The sequence below is a fragment of the Heloderma suspectum genome, chromosome 4 (genome assembly GCF_057233095.1).
Source record: "Heloderma suspectum isolate Gila_16-S chromosome 4, 16-S_ref, whole genome shotgun sequence".
NCBI lineage: Eukaryota > Metazoa > Chordata > Lepidosauria > Squamata > Helodermatidae > Heloderma > Heloderma suspectum.
The window spans coordinates 273,765,505-273,788,324 of record NC_139461.1 but is presented as its reverse complement, the minus strand read 5'-3'; the positions used below and the strand labels follow the sequence as shown (position 1 = coordinate 273,788,324).

At 44.3% G+C, this 22,820-nt stretch overlaps 2 protein-coding genes across 3 annotated transcripts in view; one reads left to right on the top strand and one right to left on the bottom strand.

Annotated features, from left to right (window-relative positions):
• MYBL2 (MYB proto-oncogene like 2) overlaps positions 1–8,980 on the bottom strand; it is a 35,328-nt gene extending 26,348 nt beyond the window's left edge. Inside the window, exons 1-7 of one of the 2 annotated variants that reach the window (XM_084853925.1) lie at positions 8,689–8,980; positions 6,516–6,603; positions 5,667–5,735; positions 5,369–5,461; positions 3,202–3,422; positions 2,908–3,064; positions 191–463 (exon numbers count right to left, since the gene is read on the bottom strand). In XM_084853925.1, the coding sequence (XP_084710051.1) occupies positions 191–463; positions 2,908–3,064; positions 3,202–3,422; positions 5,369–5,461; positions 5,667–5,735; positions 6,516–6,603; positions 8,689–8,708 (921 nt within the window). In that variant the 5' untranslated portion in view covers positions 8,709–8,980. The remainder of the gene's footprint in view (positions 1–190; positions 464–2,907; positions 3,065–3,201; positions 3,423–5,368; positions 5,462–5,666; positions 5,736–6,515; positions 6,604–8,688) is intronic. The other variant, XM_084853926.1, reaches the window with a different exon arrangement.
• Positions 8,981–18,615: 9,635 nt separating this feature from the next.
• On the top strand, positions 18,616–19,281 carry LOC146348731 (uncharacterized). The gene has a single exon (XM_084853924.1). It carries the CDS (start codon positions 18,616–18,618, stop codon positions 19,279–19,281), a length of 666 nt encoding a protein of 221 aa, XP_084710050.1.
• The last annotated feature ends 3,539 nt before the right edge of the window (positions 19,282–22,820 follow it).

The window sequence follows — 22,820 nt, the reverse complement described above, 5'->3', positions numbered from 1 at the left end:
TCTAGACTCTCAGCCAAGAAAACAAAAAGCCCAGAGTAAACTGCTGTGGGGGGGGGGGGGGATGGAATTCCAAGGATTGCGACAAATCCCTGCAGATAGCACAGAAGAGGCTGTGAGGATAAGCACAGGCCAGATGCAAACTCCCCACCCGTAACTTTATTATGGAAATGTACACCAATCTGCTCCTTACAGATTCAATCATGTCCAGGGCTTCTGTAATGGCTGGGACTGCAGTGGTGCACAGATAACTGCCTGCTTCAACCACCCATGTGTATGCAGAGGAACCTTCCTCCAGGGCGCCATCAGGCAGCGTGCTTTCTGATGCTCCCTTGACATGGTCCTCCACCAGGCTTTCGGCAAGTTGCTCAGAAGGCAGCATTTGCAAGCCGACTGGCTCTTCATCTGTGACTTCCTCCTCTTTGATTCCCAAGGCCTGAACAGGCCAGTTGGTTAGAAAGGTTTGCTGCGGAAGAGGAAGGAGGATTTGCATCATTACCAAACAAGGACAAAATCAGTTTCTCAGCTGTAGCCAAACAGTTTCAAGGTTGCAAAAATTAGGTAGTAGAATCAGGAGGCAAAGGCCAAAACTACTTGACGGAACTAAATCAAGGCGTGTTTAAACTTCATTCATATCCTGCACAGAAAATGCACAAAGTAACAATACATTTCTAAGCCATCTGTTGTTCCAAAGAACATAATAGACTAGTTCCTCTCTTTCAGTTTGCTGCTAAATGAAATCTTGCTTGCTCAGAACTCTGATCCCCCTCCACTGCCTTTTTCCTTCCCCAACCCTTGAAAAGCTAGGCCAGCCTCCCACAACCTGGCTCCCTCCAGATGGGTTAGACTACAACTCCCATCATCCCTATACCACATGGCCAAATTACCAACATTTCAAGGAAGCATGATGTAGCAGTAATAAGGGACTTCAATTTCCCCAATATCTGTTGGGAGACAAATTCTGCAAAACATGGCCCCTCCAAGAAATTCCTGACTTGTGTTGCTGATAACTCCCTCCTACAGAAAGTGAAGAAAGGAACTAGAGGATCGGCTATCCTTGACTTGATCCTAACCAAGAGAGATGACTTAGTGGATAAAGTAGCAGTTACAGGAACTCTGGGGGAAAGCGACCTTGAGTTCTTGGTTCTAAAAGAAGCAAAAGCCGGGTGTAGCCAAACGCGTACCCTGGATTTTAGGAAAGCTGATTTTAATAAACTCAGAACAATGATAAGTTAGGTCCCATGGCAAGCGACTCTACTGAGAAAAGGAGTCCAAGATGTGTGGGAGTTTTAAAAAAAGGAAATTCTAAAGGCACAATTACAAACAACTCCAACAAGAAAAAAGGGTGGAAGACAACAGAAGAAACTGATGTGGCTTCACAAAAAGCTTAAAGATGACCTGAAAACAAAAAAAAGGACACATATAGGAAGTGGAAGGAAGGCTAACCAACAAAGGAAGCGTACAGGCAGGTGGCACAGAATTGCAGGGATGGCGTCAGGAAGGCTACAGCTGAGAATGAGCTGAGGTTAGCGAGGGATGCTAAAAACAAAAAGGCTTTCTTCAGCTACGTGCATAGTAAAAAGCAGAGGAAAGAAATGGTTGTTCAGCTATTAAATAAGGATGGCAAAATGATAACAGATGACAAAAAAAGGCAAAGGTGCTCAATTCCTACTTTGGCTCAGTCTTCTCCCGAAAGAGGGTCTGTGACCCCCCTGGCAAAGGCGAAGTACAGGCCGGAGGGGCAGGATTGCAGCTTGAGATCAATAGGCATATGGTCAAGGAACACCTCATTACTTTGAATGACTTCAAATCACCAGGGCCAAAGAACTGCATCCTAGAGTAATAAAGGAACTGGCAGAAGAGCTCTCAGAGCCACTGTCTATTCTCTTTGAGAAATCATGGAGGATGGGTGAAGTGCCAGATGACTGGAGGAGAGCTAATGCTGTTCCTATCTACAAAAAGGGCAAAAAGGAGGAACCTGGGAACTACAGACCAGTCAGTCTGACATCAATCCCTGGGAAAATTCTGGAGCAGATGATAAAGCAATCCATCTGCAAGCACCTTGAAAACAATGCAGCGATTACTCGAAGCCAACATGGATTTGTCAAGAACAAATCCTGCCAGACGAATCTGATCTCATTTTTTGATCAGGTAACCTCCCTTGTGGACTGTGGGAATGTGTGAACATCATATACCTCGACTTCAGCACACTGGAGGCATTCAAGATGAAGCTGGACAGCCATCTGTCAGGGATGCTCTGACTTGGATTCCTGCACTGACCAGGGGGTTGCACTCGATGGTCTTATAGGCCCCTTCCAACCCTACTATTCTATGATTCTATGAGTGCACCAGATGGGGGAAGGCTGAATTATTATTATTATTATTATTATTATTATTAAATTTATTAATCGCCCATCTGGCTGGTCACCCAGCCACTCTGGGCGATGTACAACATACAATAAAACAGTTTCAACAATAAAATTCTACAATAAAAACATTTCCTAAAATACCCTAACCCACCCCAAATGCCAAATGAACTGGATTGCACAATGCAAACTGTGTCTCACAATGTGGAAGAGTTGAGCAGTTATGAAGAACAACGTTCTGTATGCAGTGGCTCCAAGCCTGTGTCTCAGCTACAGAGAATGCTGCCGCCTTTCCTTATCAGCCCTACTTCACCCACTGTTTGATCCACTGAATTAGAAAACATGGTTTTGAAGAAAAATAAATACAAATGTAAAACTGAAATTTGCAACCATATGCATATATAGGCAGATTAATTTCAGATTGCACTGAATATTGTGGCATTTCCTCACCTGGAAGTCTGCAACTACCAAACTCCCTATTTTAAGATACTACAAAAAATCCATTTCCCAGGTTGTGTGGAGACAGAGAAATGTTTTGCAGTACCTGGTTTTCAGCTTCGGGTACATTCTGGCTTTCCTTGCCTTCCACTTCCACCAGCAGATAGAGGGGCTTGGATTCTTTTGTTTCACTAAGAAAGCCTCCTATGTCCACCTTTCTTTTGATTGTGGAATTCCAGTGGTTTTTCACAGCATTGTCAGTCCTGTAAAAAAAGACAGCGGAATGTGCACATGAAAGGCCAATCCCAAAAGGAGAAGCAGCCTGGCATTTGCCTGTTCATCTGAGCCATCCCATCCGAGTTCAGGACTCAGAGGCCTTTCTACAGAGTTAGGAACCTACCTCCCAGGCAGCAGCTTGGCAATTTCAGCCCATCGGTTCCCCAGAACCTTGTGCGCCTCGCAGATTATACGGTCTTCCTCTTCAGTCCACGATGACTTCTTCACCTCAGGGTTCAAGTGGTTGTGCCAGCGTTCCCGACACTGCTTTCCCAGACGACCTTTCAAGTGCTTGGCTATGAGTGTCCATTGCTTTGTGCCATATTTTTTCACCAGTTCAATGACCTTGCAGCAGAAATAAGATGAACAGTTACATACATTCTCTTGTATGTAGTTTTGTTTTTTGTCTTTTGCATTCAGCAGCTCTGCAAGGATACACTGATAAAGTTGAGAATTCTCATTCTCTTTAAATGCAAGGGATCAGATTAGAGGTCTGGATTCTCCATTGTCCCATCCTTCGTATCAGCTTCCATGCCAGTGCAATGCAGACTCACACCCACACCATTCCAAGAGCCATTTTGCCAAAGAAAAGGTAGAGCAAAGTCAAAACGAAAATGCAACTGCTACAACTTTTCAGCCTAGTCCACAGAGCCTATGGAGAGAGCATGAAGATTAGCCAAAAGGCTACAGCGATCTTGGCAATGAATATCTGCTCAACTGGTGTAGTGGCAAGAGTGTTGGACTGGGAGCCGGGAGATCCGGGTTCTAGTCCCCGCTCGGCCATGGAAGCTCACTGGGTGACTTTGGGCCAGTCACACACTCTCAGCCCAACCCACCTCACAGGGTTGTTGTTGTGAGGATAAAATGGAGAGGAGAAGGATAACGTAAGCCACCTTGGGTTCCTTGCAAGAGGAAAAAAGGCGGGGTATAAATGCAATAATAACTAAAATAAATAAATAAATAAAAACTATGCCCCATTTCTGATCCAGAACCAACCTGTTATCAAAACCCTTTCCAATACCTTTTCTCTCTAGCTCTATTAACATAAACATAACTGTGGCACATGTTAGAGGAGAGAGATCATGGTAGCAGTCTCTACTCCCAATGTACATATGTTCAGTTGAATATCTGCCTGGAGTCTGCGCATGGACAACTGTATGCAAAGAGTTCCCAATTAGGCGGAGAGCATCTCGGGCACATAAATGCATGTGCATAGACTCCAGGTAGACACTGCTCGTTCACAGGAACACTACATGGCAGTCATGAGTGTAAGATAGCCCAGGTTGTTCAGTACAAATCAAAACTACAAAGGGTACCATCCTATTGAGATAGACTGTCGCCTCCGACCTCCTCTGAAGTCAGAGGCAACTACCTATCCAATGCAGGGCAGCTAAAGCATGGAGGAGAGAATTTCCTCCGTGCTCCGGCTGCCCTGCAGTTTTCCTTAGACGCCTGATTTCAAGCATCTAAGTGCAGCTTCAGGGAGGGGGAGGGAACGGGGCTGGAGACTGCACAGGAAGCTGTCTAAACCAGCTTCTGCAGTCTCCTCCCTGCCCCCGGGAATGCCCCCTTTTCGCCCTGTCCATGCTCAGTGTTATAAACATGGACAAGCACAGAGGGACAGCCACCGCAGTTCTCACTGCCCTGGCTATAAGGGGGAGGGGGCACAGTTTCCCAGCTTTGAGCTCATAGTGCTGTTTACGAGCTGGAGAACCAAAAAATCCTATCTCCTCAGATGCTGTCTAGGGGACATAGGATTGCTCTCTAAGATACTAACAGCACACACCTTTGCAAGTTTACTCAGAAGATAGTTCCCTTGATTCCAGTGGAACTTATTCCCTAAGCAACCTAAAGACAGTGGCTGCTGTTGTAGAGTTAAGACAGCATAAGGCTCTGTGCATTTTTAACACGAATCCTTGAGAAACAAGTCAGCGTCTTAGCAGAAAAATACAAGGTTTTAAGAACCGCTTCCATAGACAAAATAGACTCTGTATTTTATAGGCAAGGAAAACCAGGAAACACTTCTGGATCTTTAGAATAATGGGCATTAAACCAGTGATAGTTTGGGGCCTACAGTAGTTCTCCTGATGGTTGAAAGCTAGCAAATCATTGTTTCCACTGCAATTTTTCTTTTAATTTGAGCCTTGTCATAGTGGAATAATACACAGGGATTCCACCACCACTCCGACTACAGAAGGATTCTACCTGCAAGATGGAGTCCATTAATAACATAAAGAGGATGGAATTCCAGTTTCTTCAACTATAAAAGTCAACTCTGAGAAATAAGTTACCTTCTGATCTTCTTGTTTAGTCCAAGGACCTTTAACCAGGACAGGGTTCAGCACCCTTAGCCAGCGGTATTGACACTGCTGTTCAGTGCGGTTCTATGAGCAAATTTAAACAGGTACATGTTAGAGGGAAGATTGCTAGGGCAAGCATAAAGAGAAATCGAAAGGAACAGAGAGAGAGAATGCAACCTTAGTCAACTAGCAGCTTCAGTTTAGTAACTTTGCCTTCCATTTGTCTCTGCTAAAAACAGCAACCAAAACAAAAGGAAAAAGTTTTACTCGGCTGAAAAACTCCACTTACAGGAAAATGGCTTGCTAGGAACTTCCAGTCATGTCCAAACTGCGTCACCAGTGAATTCAGCAGCTCATCCTGCAAAGAGTAATGTGGTCAGCTGTTCACATGTAAAGAACAACCATCACAGCATGCTGTTTGAAGAGTGTTTCCCTCATACCCCAATGAAGTATTTCAGAAACAAGAGGGCAAGTCAGTAGATTGGAGGCTGTGGCACTGCGACAGCATTAGCAAGCCAACATAGGGAACAGAGGCCTGAACCACTGATGTGTTTCATCACTTAACACAGCATTCCAGCTATCCCTATGTGTCACCCAGCACATTGAGATGCTAGCTTAAGAACTAGGCCTTTTACTATACTAGGGATAGGATGCCTATTTAGCTGTTGCTCCAGGAGCTCATGCCACAACACCTAAGAAGTTGATATAAGCTCCGACTTTACCCAGAGATGGCTGAGAAGATTCTATCCCCCAGAACTTGTCCACTCACAAGTGCATTCATTCATATTTTTGCACTTAATAGTTTGGCCAAGTCTGGTTGTGTATATTCCAACAATCTGAAATGCAATACTTAAGCGCAGAACTTCGCACCCTGAGAATATCTGGGCTTGTTTGCTTTTGAAAGCAAATTCCTAGCCCTCATTGCTGCACAGAAACAAACTTGGACAACCTGTCCTATTCCCATTTTATTTATTTATTGCATTTGTATCCTGCTTTTCCTGTAAGAACTTCTCAGAGCAGCTCATGCTGTACATCCCAAAGGAGTTTTCCATCCAGCTTCTCTCAAGGCTCACTCCTGCCTGGTATCCCACAGCGACTCTAGCCCCATTCTGCTCTTCATGATCTACACATGGCATACCTCTTCACGGGACCACTTGACTTTGCATCTGTTATCCCGTCGTTCTGGAACATCTGAATCCTGATAATGCAGATCATCTTGCTCTTCACTATTACAAACGAGATTTAAAGCAAGAGAGAAAAAATATGTTATCCTGGTATTGCCAAGTAGTACCGTATGAATTGGTTCAGAATTCCAGATCATTCTATCTTATTTTGCAGAAACAGTTTGGTCAAATTTTCAGCTACCACCACCCCATCCTGTAATCACTAACTAACAGATTACAAACTACAGTACATACATCAGAATGCACTGAAAGACCGGGGGGGGGGGGGGGGAGATTATATCTGTATGAGAAACACTTTAACATCCTTGACTATAAATTTACAAGGATAGCTGAAGTACACTGGGGGTTAACTAAGCCAGGCTAAGAGCGCAATCCTACGCACGTTTAGACAGAGAAATGTCCTACAACTCCCAGCATCCCCCAGAGCATTGCTGGCTGGGGAATGCTGGGAATTGTAGTTTTTTCTCTCTAAACAGGCATAGGATTGTGCCCTAAGTGATCTTGAATATGTATCTGTGCTACTATGTGATCCTAAGCATGTGCACTCATAAATAAAACATTGACTGGGTTCTCACAACACACTAACCCACACTCAGTGGTTGAGTGTGGGTTGTTGTCGAACTGTGGTTGTTTGTTGTCGAACTGTGGTTGTTTGTTGTATCATGGGTTAGCATGTTGTGTGAACCCAGGATATTTCCTGTAAGATGGCTTGTTAACTGTGCACTGTAGCTTATTTTTCTAGAACAAGCCACCTTAACAGCCCATGGTTTGTTGTTGGGTTGTTCAGGGTGCTTAGCAAGCCATCCTGCGGAAAGTGTCCTAGGCTCAGACAACATGCTAACCCATGAGTCAACAAACCACCCACAGTTCAACAGCCCACACTCAACCACTGAGTGCGGGTTAGCATGTTGTGTGAACCACCCCACTCAGTAGTACTTACTAGGTGTAAGTGCGCTCAGGATTTCAGCTTTAGATGGAAAGTAGGTGTAAGAACAGGCAGTGGTGGGAGAAGGCACCACAAATATCTCCATGGTGCAGTTTTAAAAACCACCATCCCATTTGCAAGTCCAGCAGCTGCCCTCAGCTTGGAAATTCTCTCCCCTTGGAGACTCATCAAAGTCCATGGCTGCGCATCTTCCCATACAAGACATTTTTTAAATCCAACTGGCTTTTAGTGGCCAGGGATAGGGCAAACAATTAACAAAGGACCTGCCCAAAGTCCTTGGAACAGGGTAGGATATAAGCCCCGGTAAATAAATAACATTCTTATACAAGCCTCACCAGCTGGGAATGGGAGCTTGGGCACCTTATCCAGATCCCTCACCGGGTTAGAATATGAATGGATCCCATGAATATTTTATTCACTGCGGGTTTCAAACAGATCCCTGTACAGCATTTAGGCAGGAAGGAGGCTTAGCTTCAGGCAGTCTATACAGTCTTTAACACACCATTACAGTCTGGATGGACACAGCATTCCTAGCAGTCCCTTAACAGAGATACCTCCTGCTTTTAAACAGCTCCCCCCACCCTACACACACCCCACCCTGAAGCCAGAACCTGCCTGCCCCAATTCAGCAATATAATCTGCACCATTCTATTCGGGCGTTTGTCTGTGGCACCAAAAGGCATTCAGCAAGATTGGGGGGGGGGGGGGAAGAGATATAATATAAAAATGATCCCAGTCCCAACCGGGATCTGCATTTGTGGGGAATCTGCCCCACAAATGCAGATTCCTAATCGAGCTTCCCTTCTTTGCAGAAATATCCGATTCATGCAATAATAAATCGATCACTAAGGAAAAAAGGAGGCAAAGCGCTTCCTTTCTTCCTCCCTCCCTGCTTGGCGCAAAATAGACTAGGTTCCTCTCCCCGCCCTAACATTTCACGCGGGCCATGTTCAGCACCGTAAAGAGATTCCCCCTTTCCGATCATAACGCCAGTTTGCCCCAGCAAAGTTAATCACCGACGGAATTTGGGGGATGGGACACCGAATCGGAGGCGGTGCTGATCCCTCGGGGCGCCGATTTCGAAAACGGCGGAATATATCCCCAATATCCTAATCCGTCCTAAAACGCTCCCTCCACAACGGAGGGCAACGCTTGGCCCAAATGCCTGCAATGAAACTCACCAGCGAACCCTGCGGGACATCCTGCCCTGTCCTGACTTTTTAAAAAAGAAAAATAGCCAGAAGAACAAAATAACCCTCTAGGAGAACGGAGAGGCTGCTAGACCTTGCCGTTGCAGCTGCAGCAGCAGCCCCCGGCGCTGCAGGGGAGCCAGATGCTAAAAGACCCCCATGAAGAGCGCGCGCAGCCGAGTTCGCACAGCTGCAGCCCCGCTCACTGGCTCGCGCCCGCCCGGGACACCGAAAGGCACTTTTCTATCTCGCGCCAACTCCACCCCAGCCAGCCACCTTTTCCGGCGTCATGACGTTGCCTACGCGAGGGTGACGATAAGCGCAGTATTCTCGGGAGGGGCGGGGGAGGGAGGAAAGTGGCGCGCGCGGGCGAGTTGCGAAGTTGCATTTACGCTTATTTATTAGAACCCAAACGCAGGAAACAAAACGAAGCGCTCTAAGTCTGGGAAAACGGGAAGCGACACGGCCGTCCATGCAAAAATACATACGTGTAAAATTAATGACTTCGGATGGGTACAGTTAGTTTCCCCTTATTTGGGGGCGGGGGGATAATACTTTAAAGGCGCAATCCTGTGCATGTTTAGACAGAGAAAAGGCCTACAACTCCCAGCATTGCCGGGAGTTGTAGGCCTGTTCTCTGTCTAAACATGCGCAGGATTGCGACCTAAAAATATTAACTACCTTCCTCCAAAAGAGCGTATTTGCCCCACCTCTTTTTTTTTTTTTTGTAAAGCCTCACCTCTTTTTTGTTCTTTTCAATGAGTATGTAGCCACGATCATACTTTTCTTTCATTTGGAGAACTCGCTTAACATTGCTGATAAATGCAACGTCGTTACCAAGCATTAAAGACCAAGGGGTTTAGGGCCATAACGTTTTACGGTTTATTATGTTTTTATCCCGCTCTGCCTCGGAGGGTTGCATGGTGTCCCGTCTCCCCTACCACCATTTAATCCTGTGAGGTAGGTGAGCCTGAGAGAAAGTGACTGTGCCAGGGTCGCCCAGCGAGCTTCAAGGTTGGTTAGGGATTTGGATCTGCGACTCCCAACTCTGAAATCCAACAGTCTAACCATTACACCGTACCGTCTCTCTCATACTATCAAGATTTTTTTCCGTGATACTAGGGTCTTTTGTTTTAGCAGGACTCCTATGCTTTCCCCTGCTGTATAACAAGCAGAAATCCAAGAAATGATGCCCTCCGTCCGCCCATCTTTGTATACCGTCATGCTGGGAAAGCGTCACCATTTGACTTCCTGCCTGTCACGGAGGTTTTAAAAAGCTGAGAAGCCCTGCCAGGGGAAAAAAGGTGGCCAACCCTAAGAGATAACACACTTGTCAGGCAGCCATACATCCAGAGAGAAATAGCTGTGCTAAAATGTGGCAGTGGGTACTTCTTTCATTATTTGCAATACTGTTCAATTATGTGAACACAGTGATCATGGTATTAGACTGCCAGCTTGCCCTTTGTGTTGTTAAAATATGACAGGCAAATTACTGCTGCTCCATTCAATATCAGTACATATACCCTTTCCCTCTTCCTTGCTCCCCAGTACATCAAGGGCCTGTATCCAGTGTTAGTCCTATTTGGAGTAAACTCATTGAAATGAATGGGATCTAAGTTAAACTAACACTGGATACAACCCAGTAACAGCAATTATGTGTGTAATGAATGCAGTTAGCTGGTAGTAAGGAAAACAATGGTATTGTGAATGTGTACAAAAATTAACGGACATGACTTCTTCACTGCAGTAAATGTACAAGTGGATTACTTGCTCCTGCAGTTACTAAAAACAATACCAAAGTTTTCATTCACATTAGATTATTTCTTAAAAGATATGGGCCTGACATTTTGTGCTGGCTTGGACCAAAGAGCCTTGCTTTAGCATGGGTCATGTTACTGAGATGGCGTCTTTCCTTGCCAGAGTCACATGGAAGGAGCCATGGCAGTTGCCTAACGCACAGGGTTCCTCCTAAGAGGCGTTACAGGAACAGCAGTTCCAGAATAAATCTGTTAGTCTTTAAGGCTGTTTTTAAAGACTCTTGGTCATTTTTGCTGAAATAGACTCACATGGCTACCCATGTTAGTCTACTGGACTAACTAGTGGAAACTGGAATGGCATGTGAGCCAAACATATGGAAGCAGCTCCTATGGCAGGAGTGCAGAACCTCAGGACTGGGACCCAATCCAGCCCTCTGGGGCATCCCCAGATGTCCACATCTTTTCCCCCGAGCACAGTTTGCTGGTTTCCCAGCTTTTGTGCATTTTTCCCCATTCTAAAAGGTTGAAATGCCTCTCCTAAGGCTCAGTTATTGGCAGGAAGAGCTTTCAGCTACAATATGCTGGTATTTTTGATATTTCTGGCCCTCACCCTATTGTTTTTGGAACAGGCCCTTTTGCTTTCAGCTCCCTCCACCACTGGAATGCAGCCCCTGAAAGCTTCTCCAAAATGGGATTTGGCCCTCAGGCTGAAAGAGGTTCTGCATCCCTGTCCTACTCCTGAGGGAATAGCTTATCATAGTGTGTTGATAAGGTAATCAGCCACTTTTATCTGGAAAGAAAAGTGGATTTCTAACTAGCCATCAGTTGGGCATTGGTTACATCTAATCTGATTGAATCTTGTATTCATTTGCCCTCTGCATAGTAATGGGACGCACCCAAGGGTACCTCTGGTATTTTCCTGGCCTTTTGATCCCACTTTGGTTTTGTTTTTTAATCCTCTCTGCCTGTGGAGCCACCACGTCGTGCACCAGCTCAGGTGGGCCAAAGCCCATGAAAGCTTACACCACAGTATATTTCCAGGCCTTCGTCACGTCGAGCTTTTATCCTGCGATTGGGATTGTTCCTTCATGGAAGTTTGCGGGCTCTTTACATGAGGGTTGTGTTCCGCTTCAGTTTCCTCCATGAAAAGAGGAAAAGCAGCAAGAAGAGGAGCACCATCACTGGAAGACTCAGATATGGGAGGGGGGGAGAAAGTGCATGTAAAGGGAGTAAGTTGTGATCCTGCATTTAAAACGGAAGCAGAAGGCCCTGTTTTAAATGCAGGCTTTTAGGGTGGTGTAGAGATGCTCCCTGGAAAAGACCCTGATGCTGGGAAAGACTGAAGGCAAAAGGAGAAGGGGACGGCAGAGGATGAGATGGCTAGATAGCATCACCGATGCAATGAATATGGACTTGAGCACGCTCGGGAGAGAGCGCAGGACAGGAAGGCCTGGCGTGCTATGGCCCATGGGGTCACGAAGAGTCGGACACGACTGAACAACAACAAAACAACAGAGATGCCCTCAGAGTAGTAGCTATGTTAGTCTGTTGCAGCAAAAACAAAGTCTTGTGGAAGCTTAAAGACTAACAAATTTATTCCGGCACAAATCTTTGTGGACAGTGTCCACTTCATCAAATGTATGAAGTATTAACCCTCAAATTGGCAGATTTGTCTATACATGGGGGCCGGGGAGAAAGAGAGAGATGTAAACTTTGATGTCAGAGGGAATTGAAATGCAAAAAGTACAGACTGTGATTATTGCCTTAACAGTTGCCATTCACAAAAACCGTTGCAGCGTGATAACACAGGCATTATTGCAGTGGTTAGTTGATTAACATATGTAAAGGTGCCAAGTGGGCCGCGGTGGCTTAGTGGTTAAGACGCTGAATTGCAGACCGGAAGGTCAGCAGGACAGCAGTTCGAGACCCGAGTGCCGCGTGACGGAGTGAGCTCCCGTCTTCAGTCCCAGCTCCTGCCAACCTAGCAGTTCAAAAGCAAGAAATTGCAAGTAGATAAATAGGTACCGCCTCGGCGGGAAAGGTAACAGCGCTCCGTGCACCTCGGTGTTCAGTCATGCCGGCCACATGACCACGGAAGCGTCTTCGGACAGCGCTGGCTCTTCGGCTTAGAAACGGGGATGAGCACCGCACCCTAGAGTCGGACACGACTGGTTGGGGACACCTTTACCTTTTACCTTTTAAAGGTGCCACAAGATCTTGCTCTTTAAAGTGCCACAGGACCCTTGATCATTTTTTGCTGCAACAGACTAACATAGGTATCTCCCTGGAACCCATCAGGTCTGGTGGCTGGCTTATCATATTAAAAATGTTAAAAGTCTTCAAAGTGAACCTTTCCTTATGGCCCAGATACCACACTTAAAAAAAATACTGATTGTTTTAATAGTCAGGTAAAACAAAGTTTGCATCCAGACCAACAAAACCTCAAGAGTGTTCAGTTACATGTCAGTGGAGAAACTGCCCCTTTTTTTACTATAGACTTTAAATTATATACTTTTTCAGTCTGCCATGCAAATCTAATCCCTAACTACTGTAATTTCAACACTTCAGCACTCAGATACTTGTAAAGTTGTTAAAGCAGGAAGTGTTCTATTTCACTGGCTCCATCTGGAGAATGTGTTCTGGTACTGGGTACAAATTTGATATATTCCTTCCAGCAACTAATACACCCAGTTAAAAGATTCTGTTTAAAACAGGTCTCATAGGAAAGTCAGCACAACACAGGCAGTAGGGATTTCACCATTTTATCAAGATTTGGCATACATAGTCAATACCATTAGATGGCACTGCGGGGCTTTATAAACTCACATAACAGCACAGCAGTAATCTACTTAAGTCCAGCTGAGTTCAATGTTATTTTAGGCTGCAATCCTAAACTAGGGGATTTACATAGTTTAGGATTGCACTGCGTCTCCGTTTGCCTGGGATTATAGCCTCAGGCATTGAACTCAGTGGGATGTGCTTGTGAACAAATATTCATAGGATTGGTCTCCATAACACTGAACTAAGAGCAGGAAACTAGTGTGCAGTTTCCAGTGGTGCTGAGGTGGAAGAACCCAACAAACACATCAAATAGATTGATCCATGGACTTCAACAGTGACCCTGTAACAGGTGCCATAGTTAGATAGCTCACTTCTTACATCCCTACCAAACATTCCTTTCCTGAGTCTGAACCCAAGTCACAAAGATTGCTGCTTTAAATTATTTATTTTAGGCAACTTTAGTTAAGGCCTGCTTTGCTGCACGGCATAGAATAGGCACAGCATTCATTCCATCGCTATGCCATGAAAAACTGCACCTGCTGTATTATTGCCTACCATATAGCTGGTAAAGACACAGAACTAGAGTCAAAGCATTTAAAGGGGGCCACACAGGACCCACTGATTTAGCTGGAAAAGATGCTTAAGGACGTATATGAGATAGCAGCAAAAACCATCAACATTGTTTCTTTATTGATGCTACTTTGATCTTGGTTTTAAAGGCTACTAGCTTCAATGCTCTATTTGTACTAATTATTACTAAAAATTACAGAGTTTAACAAACAAAAGTAAATCAAAAATATTGCATACTTTAACTCCTAAGATTAATAATGGTGACATCAGACACTTCATGTACAGAATTATCACTTTTAGCCCTTCTGGTTCAAAGATCCTGGTTGCATATTTAAAGAAAGATATGTGCAAAAGTTTTTTTTATACAGTTGATGGGTCATTTCCCCCCATAAACAGCTTTAAGTGGTGCCTTCAGTACATCCTTGCAATCAGGCTTAATTGAAAAATTAAGGAAGTGTGCCACAACAATCTATGAAAAGGATTTATAGGCGTCATCAAGCAGGAAGGATGGTATTTAAGAAGTGTGGTCTTGTAGAGGGAAAGAAAAAGTGAGTTATACCTAGAACAGTATTAAAGATATGTAGTCTTTTCTATTGGTTCTTGTTTAAAAGTTTGTAAAAAATATCAGTATGTTGATGTTATATCAGGAAAATACCACTTCGGGCCTAAGTAACAGGAATTCAGTATCCTAGTAATCAGCTGGATTGTTTTCCTTGACTCTGGAATATTGGTGGTAAAACTGTGCTAGCTTGAGCTGGATTTGGAACCAACTGCCTAGGGTGGTGGTAGGCTCTCTGTCACTGGAGGTACTGAAGCAGAGACTGGCCAGCCATCAATCAGGGATGCTTAAAGCTGGATTCCTGAGCAGGGGATTGGGCCCAAAGATCTAAATGGCTTCTTCCAACTCTTTATGCTTCCATGATTCTATTGCTTGGGGTATGATCCCGCTTCAAGGAAAAACTGCTTCTCTTTGTCAGAAGAGAGCAAACCACATGCACCTCAGTTAAGAGCTCTGGCTCTTAATTTTTTTAAAAATTGTCTTTACCCTGCTGTTAATTTTCTGGGCTTTGTAAAAAGAGTAAGAGAAGCTTGTAGTGGTTCTTATGGTTCTTCTAGAGAGCAATAACTTATTTTTCTAGCCAAAATGAGCTGCTACAGAAGAAGAAGAAAGTTTCTAGATGCATTGTTGGTTCTCTTGGAGATGAGATATTCCATATCCTCTTAGCGATCTGTTCTCTTCACTATAAAATCAAAGGAACTCTTGCACTTTGTACTGCCTTACTTGTCTGTTTGTATTTACTGGATTCCATCACTAAGATACTTGCTCAGCCTGAAGTACTGTTTGAGGGATGCATGCTCCTGCAGAAAAAAAAAAAATGCAATGTAGCAATTGAGTCCAGAAACTCACAACAGCTGGGTGCCTATCCCTTGGGAGTTGCAAAACAGCACATATGTGTCAGTGGCCCAGAAGTAACATAGCTCTGCTCTATAGTGGCCCCAAATTAATGCAAAACTCCAAGTCACCACTGCAGAGTGGTAAGGCTGGGAAGCCGTCTGCACTTGCAATGTATCTGTTGAGCATTCTAAGTATGAAGTATAATGGCTGCTAGTAAGTTTTTACTCCAGCTTGCTAGTGACTGCCAGCAAGGGTGCAGTAGCGTAGACAGTCGGGGGCTGCACCTTAACCGAAGGCATACACTATGTATGCATCAGATCAGTGCTACCACGGGGAGGCTATGCATTGCCTTTGTAATGATGGGCCATCTTGTGGTGGTATCTGTGCCATATCCTGGAATCGAGCCAGAAGAGCCATGCTGCACTCTGGAGCAATAATTTCCCATATCTGAATGCATATGGGGGTGGTGTCACTGCTGGGTTCTTCTATTTTTTTCCCAGAGAAAGGGATTTCAGGTAGGTATTGGAACAAACATGATTTTTCTTATTCAAAATTGAGAGAATACAAAGTCTTGGACACCATAGCCAACTGTAAGTAAACCAAAGTACATGTAACTGAAATAAATGCATATTCCCCTGTCTCTCCTATATCTTGAATTTTAGACTGTAAGCTTTTGGGGGCAGAGAACTGTCCCCTTGTCAGTACCGGATTTAGGAACAAGCCAAGTAAGTCATGGCTTAAGGCCTCTTAGTATGAGGGGCCTCTAAATATGTTGGAGATAACTAAGATATATGATAACTAAAATGAAATCACTTTGGTTTAAATATGTTGGAAAGTCTGGTGTGACTTACAGCAGAGTTGCTTCAGACAGAGAAAGTGTGGCAACACAGCATTTAGTATTGGAGGCAATAAGCACAAACCAGAGTCAGTTTTAAAGGATTTCAAATCAACTTACTTTATTCGTGCTTTTATACACATCTTCAGAAAAGGCTAACACTGTCTAACTACAAGTACCCCCTAACACTGGGTGGTATCCTTTTATTACCCTTTTTGCTATAACGTAATACAATTTTTTTCTCTTTATTTTTATGGTATGGGGCCTCTGAATCTTGACATGGCTTAGGGCCTCAGCATGTCTTAATCAGGCCCTGCATCTTGTAACTTATATTAAAAGTTATAAATAATTAGATTAACCATGTTGTGGCTGCTGTCCTATACATGCACACTTCTATGCTTAGGATCAGGATACAGTCAGGACCAGAAATATCAGAACAAGGATAACTGTTTTGGCAGTTGGCCTCTGTACACCACCACACTGAAGTTGAAAGGAAACACACCCAGATGGGAGTGAAGTCAGGACTTTCAGCTGTAATTCAAGGGGTGTGACAAAAGTGGGGCACTAACCATTCAGGAAGGACAGCCAGTGGCATACACACACACCCATCATTGGTGGCTCATAAGTAATGGAACAAATGGCTGACAAGCAGCTGCATGGCCAGGTGTGGCCTGTTTCCTGGGTACCCCATGACCAATCAAGCAGAGGAAAGGCCTGGAGGTGGTTCTGAGTGTTACATTTGCATTTGGTAGCTGTTCACTGGGACTCCCAACATGAGGTCCAAAGAGGTGTCCATGCGAGTGAGGGAGGCCATCATTAGGCTGAGGAAACAAAATAAACCCATCAGAGAGATAGCAAAACAGTGGGAATGGCCAGCACAACAGTTTGGAACATCCTGAAAAAAAAGGAATTAACTGGCAAGCTCAACAACAGCAAAAGGCCTGGAAAAGCACAGAAGACAACTATAGTGGATGACTGAAGAATTCTGCTTATGGTGAAGAGGAACCCTTTCACAACGTCTAGCCAGGTCAAGAACGCTCTTGAGGAGGTAGGCATGTCGTTGTCAACATCTACAGTCCAGAGATGGCTTTATGAATGTAAATACAGAGGCTTCACAACAAGGTGCAAACCACTGGTAATGCTCAAGTACAGAGAGGCCAGATTAGCCTTTGCCAGCAAACACCTAAAAAGGCCTGCCCAGTTCTGGAATAAGATTCTTTGGACTAATAAAACCAAGATTAACTTGTACCAGAATGATGGGAAGAGAAAAGTATGGAGAAGGAAAGGAACAGCTCATGATCCAAAGCATACCACATCATCTGCCAAACATGGTAGAGGCAGTGTGATGGCATGGGCATGTATGGCTGCCAATGGAACTGGGTCACTGGTGTTTATTGATGACCTGACTACTGATAAAAGCAGCAGGATGAATTCTGAAGTGTATAGGGCTATACTTTCTGCTCAGATTCAGCCAAATGCTGCCAGACTGATAGGACGCCACCTCATATTGCAGATGGATAATGATCCAAAACATACAGCAAAACCTGCCCAAGAGTTTCTCAAGACAAAGAAGTGGGATGTTCTTCAATGGCCAAGTCAGTCACCTGATCTCCACCCAATAGAGCATGCTTTTCACTTACTGAAGACAAGACTGAAGGCAGAAAGACCCACAAACAAGCAGCAGCTGAAGGCAGCTGCAGTAAAGGCCTGGCAAAGCATCGCGAGGGAGGAAACTCAGCATTTGGTCATGTCCATGGGTTCCAGACTTCAGGCAGTCATTGACTGCAAAGGATTTTCATCCAGGTATTAAAGGTGATCCTTCAGTTTGAAATGATGTTGGTTTGTTCCATTACTTATGAGCCACCAACAATGGGTGTGTGTGTATGCCACTGGCTGTCCTTCCTGAATGGTTAGTGCCCCACTTTTGTCAAACCCCTTGAATTACAGCTGAAAGTCCTGACTTCGCTCCCATCTGGGTGTGTTTCCTTTCAACTTCAATGTGGTGGTGTACAGAGGCCAACTGCCAAAACAGCTATCCTTGTTCCAATATTTCTGGCCCTGACTGTACATAGCTACTAAAGTACTACTGGTTAGCATTGCTAGAAAGACTTGATAGGTTGTAGCTAGAGTTGTGTGGAGCAGAACTCGGCAAACTGGAGAAGACACTCATGGGTAGAAAAGGGGAGGCAATTTTTGCAGATTTCCACTCTCTCTGCAGTCCCTTATGCCCCCATAAATCTGTTTTGGAGGGTTGAAAACCCTCTGGAACAGTGTGAAAGGGACATCGGCCACAATTGCCCCTCCTTCCACTCACAGGTGCATCTAGTTAGAAGAGTGGGATCCTCCACTGGATCCAACTCACTTCCACAAATGGAAAGAGTCCCTTAATTCACTGAACAGCAGGTCTGGATCCAACTCTTTATCTAGATCTAGCAGATACCTTAAGGTGACTAGCAACTAAGAAGATGAATTTTTTTTAAAAAAATCCTTATTAAAGCTTCTTTTAAACTCAAGTTTTTCTCCATCACCAGGTGGTACTAACATTCTGAAGACTAGTCTCTATACTTGGAAACTAGAAGATGTCTTCTCAAAGCTCTGATAGCACTCTGTCATCAAAAGACATAATGGAAAGGGGGTTTCTGATCGGTGCTTCCAGCTGTAGCATCTCTCTGGGTAGCAGTTGTTTTCTGGAAATGAACAGCCTTCCCAGATTTGATGCATGGGACAGTACAAGCAACATGCAGAATGTGACAAAAGACAGCTCTCTAGCAGTAAAGGTGACTGAATCCCCTTTGGATAGTGTGAAGGGTGACCTGCAAGCTTCATGTGATGGTGGTATATCTTTCTGCAAAACTCCAATCCAGCCATGTGCCTTTGATTTGTCAAATTTGAGTTCTACAAATAATAACAAAGCCAATTCTGCAGCAGATGTGTTCTGTGATGCCAAATCTTCTACCCCATGCAAAGAAGATAAGCTCCCTAAACTATCTGAGAACGTGCTGTTAAAGAGCTCTGAAATGAATGATTCTGCAGTCTTCAAGAAGCCACCACCACCACCAATGTGGGAGATCTCTGGAATACAAACCACTCCAGACAACACCCTTTCTCTAGAAGCGAGCTTAGAAGAACTTGGGTCTCTGGGCTCCATGAAAACTGATACGCCATCTCTGGAGATGTCACACTTTGCTATTCCTCTGGCTGGTAGCGGTGTGTGTGTTACAAAGCAGCAGGCTACAGCTCTTTGATCCAAAATTCTTTTGATGGAACCCAGCTAAAGGTCTGGCCCATCAATCAAGCCACTTGATGTTTTCTTGCAGTCCCTTCTCCTGCTGATGAATGAAAATACAAATGAAGAGCAGGTCACACACAGCATTATGCTGTATGGAACAAGATATTAGATCTGAGAAGACAGCACCTGGACAATTCTATCCTGGTTGAAGGGAACTCTGGAGGCCTCTGCAAGCCTTGTGGGCAACCTAATTGGCAGCTGATCAGCCATATGTCAGAGTTAAGAGCTGAATATTTTAAAAGTACTCCGTTGCTTCGAGCACAGCCTGTTGCCAGGTTCAAAATGTGTTTGCTGTTAATTGCATTATTGTCTGGATCTCGCAACACAGCTAGTGTGAAGGACTGAAATGGAACTTCCAACCTCTGGGCAGCACTCTGTGTAAAGATTGGTGCAATTGAAGGGCAAGACATGGCTTTATTTTTAACATGTACAAAATCCTTTGTATCCTTTAATGTCACACTTAAGTATCTTGTAGAAATGAAAATAAAGAGACTTAACTTTGTCTTGGGTTTAACTGTCAATGACTTGCTGCTCCACCAACTGGCGAGAATATTGGATGCCAGTGAGTTCCCTATGCTGTTGCTATCAGGATTCAGTGAGGCTAGAACCAGGAATCTTAGTTGTGTATAGTATGGTGAGCCATCAGCCCTATGGCTTTGAGTGTTTTCTAGGGCACTGAAGAATTTTCAGGCTCTGGACCAGCTTCACCTATCCACACCAGTCATTGGAAGGTCCTCCAGCCAGAAAGAGCTACAAAAAGCTTCCTGATGAGGAGGTGATTCTGCCCGAGCAACAATGCTTTTCTTCAGTCTGGGATTTGTTTGGCTCTGACTCCCTAGCCAAAGTCCTGTCTCCTCTCCGAGTCAGGGCTGAACCACAGGCAGCTATGACATCTGAGTAGAAAGAACAGCACCAATTAACTTGCTAGAGGAATAGGATATCAAAATGATGGATACGCCTCTAGCTCTATACGCGAAGATTCTAGCAGGTTAGAAGTACCTTAACCTGTTCTGGTGTTGCTGTGTCTTAAGAACCTTGTCATAAAGTCTTTGGTGAGGTTAGTTATGGGAGAAAGGGTCAAGGGTCTAAAGACAAAATGTAAAAGCATGAAAGGTAACATAGTGCAGCAGCGTTTGCTTTGCAAGTCGCCATCTAAATGAAGGTATGATCATCCATCTGAAAATTGTAGTCTGCAAAAAGCCCAATTAGAAGTTGGATCAGCCTCGCAATGGGATAGTAGAGCAGGGTCAACTACTTTTTCAGCCATACTTTGACAACAGCAAGGATAGATAACATATGAGCATCCCCCAAAGGAGGATTTACTTGTGAAAAGAGAGGAAAATCAGAAGTTGGTTCTTGAATGACTTGCTAGGAACCGAAGTCAAAGATCTTGCTCTGTATGAAATTCAGCACTCCAGCCCTGCTAGCTTTTTGCCTGACTGTGCATCTGCCAACAGCCCAAACTGCTTCCATTTCCTTTACAGATGTCGCCATGGGAAAAAGGAAGAGAGGCTGACACCAGTAAATAGAAATAAACATTCCACAATTTTATTTAAAAGAATATGGCATAAAGCATGAGCTAAGACCATTGCAGTGTGTGGGGGGCAGGAATAGTTCTAACTCCTCTACAAGGTGCTCAGAAGGATATCTACCTGGCACCGCTAAGGTCAAGCCTGAACTATAACTAATGGCTGGTAATCCATTTCCCCTGTGGATTGAAGCAGATGTGAAGGGATCATCCATATGAGCTGCCCACAGTTCTGGGTGTAGCCTATCTTCACCATCCTAGGTAGCAGCCCCCCTGCAAGAGCCACTTCAGCCTTGTGAGTGCCCAGTTATCCCCCTTCTCAGCCAAGATGGACTTCCAAGGCACCTTCCTACTCTCACAATATTAGTATGTTCCATATTCACTGGTCCTATCACTATTGGAAAAATGTTTGGCCCCCTTTCTTATCCTAGATGCTTATTGCCATGTATTGCTTCTGTCTGCCAACAGCCCAAATTACTCCTTCTCGTCCTCCACAGAAGCTCTGTTAACATTCTATTGATTTCACCTTCCCTATCTGGAGTTTAAATGTTTGTGAATGTTCCATGACACCATAGCTTAGAAGGCAGGCTTGCAGATGCCATGCAGCTTGCTGTAAGATTAGGTATACTCTTGTCTAGTAGGTATTGTGTAATGTGGTCTTGAGTCATATGCACCAAAATACTCTCACACATTTAATCTGTTCTGACTTCTCATATGATAATCCCAGACCAATTTGATGCTTCTGTTTTATGGACTATTCATTTAAGTAATACACTGACATTCACAAGAAATAGCTTCATGTAGACACGTATGTGTGTCACCACAGAGAAATCAAAACATATTTTGCGCTAGTTATTCTAAAGCTCAGTATCCAATAGCAATTTTTGTTGGGTTTTTGGATGACAAATTATGTTAATTTAAAACTAGATTATAGCATCTCATTCCTAGCATGTTAGAGGCTACATTTATACAGATCTGACTCTCTAGCCTACTTCAGCCCCCTAATTCACCCTGACCCAGTTTTCAGGGGGCAGCAATAACGAGAAGTAGATCATAGCCGCTAGGCCCAGTCTTGTTCATTCAAATGTCCTACTGTTTTCAGTAGAACAAACTCCCACCTAAGTGTAGTTAGGATTGTAGTCACAGGGAGTTACAAGAACTTGAAATTTAAGATAGCACAATTGTGTTTTAGGGTACATTTCCCTCGAATGTTGTAGAGGAAATTCACTTATTTCGAGGAGATAAGGGAGTGGTGTGCCGCAGTTGTTCCTTGCATGCTGAATCTCCTGAAGAACCTTAAAAACCTGGCCCCCTTAAGAACTCTCAAGCCTCTAGGCTTTGCTTTCCAATGTCAGTTGTCTGCTTGGGAAGTGTACAAACTTGAATCAATTAGGTTGGCCACTGTCCATTTGCTTTATCTTTTGGGCGGTAAAAGAACATATGAACATCATGAGACCTGAGAATCTGACTGTCAGCCCAGGTGTGAGTAATTAGGGTGCTCCTCAAACTTGCACGTAGCAACAGGAGAACTCCAGTACAAAGTCACCAGACCTCCCACAGTGACCTTCAACACAGACCTGGACCATGGAGGTGCTGCGTGCCACCTGTTTGACTGGAGGCACTCCATTGTCCTTCATCTAGAGCTCCCAGCAACTGAATGGGGAAGTAAGCTATCCTGCTCAGTATCAGTGTTTTGTTTCTCTGAATCATTTTGCCTGTACTTTAATAAAATCCTTGACTTATATCTGCTTGTGTGTTTGCTTCTGAATCCTAAAAGAACCTTTGCCTCTTTGCCAAAACAAATGTTCGGCATTAACTTTGCAACAGAGGCACTGGAAGTCCTTACTGGTCAAGAATGCCAAAGCAGAATTCCACACCCAAGGCATCCTATTGAAAGAGAGGCTTTTCCTATGAAGAGGATCAGAAATCACCTATATTAATGAGATCATATTCATATCCAGATGTAG

Bases quoted from the DNA above. Each gene is read 5' to 3' on its own strand.
- LOC146348731 (XM_084853924.1), top strand. From the start codon at position 18,616: ATGTCTTCTCAAAGCTCTGATAGCACTCTGTCATCAAAAGACATAATG.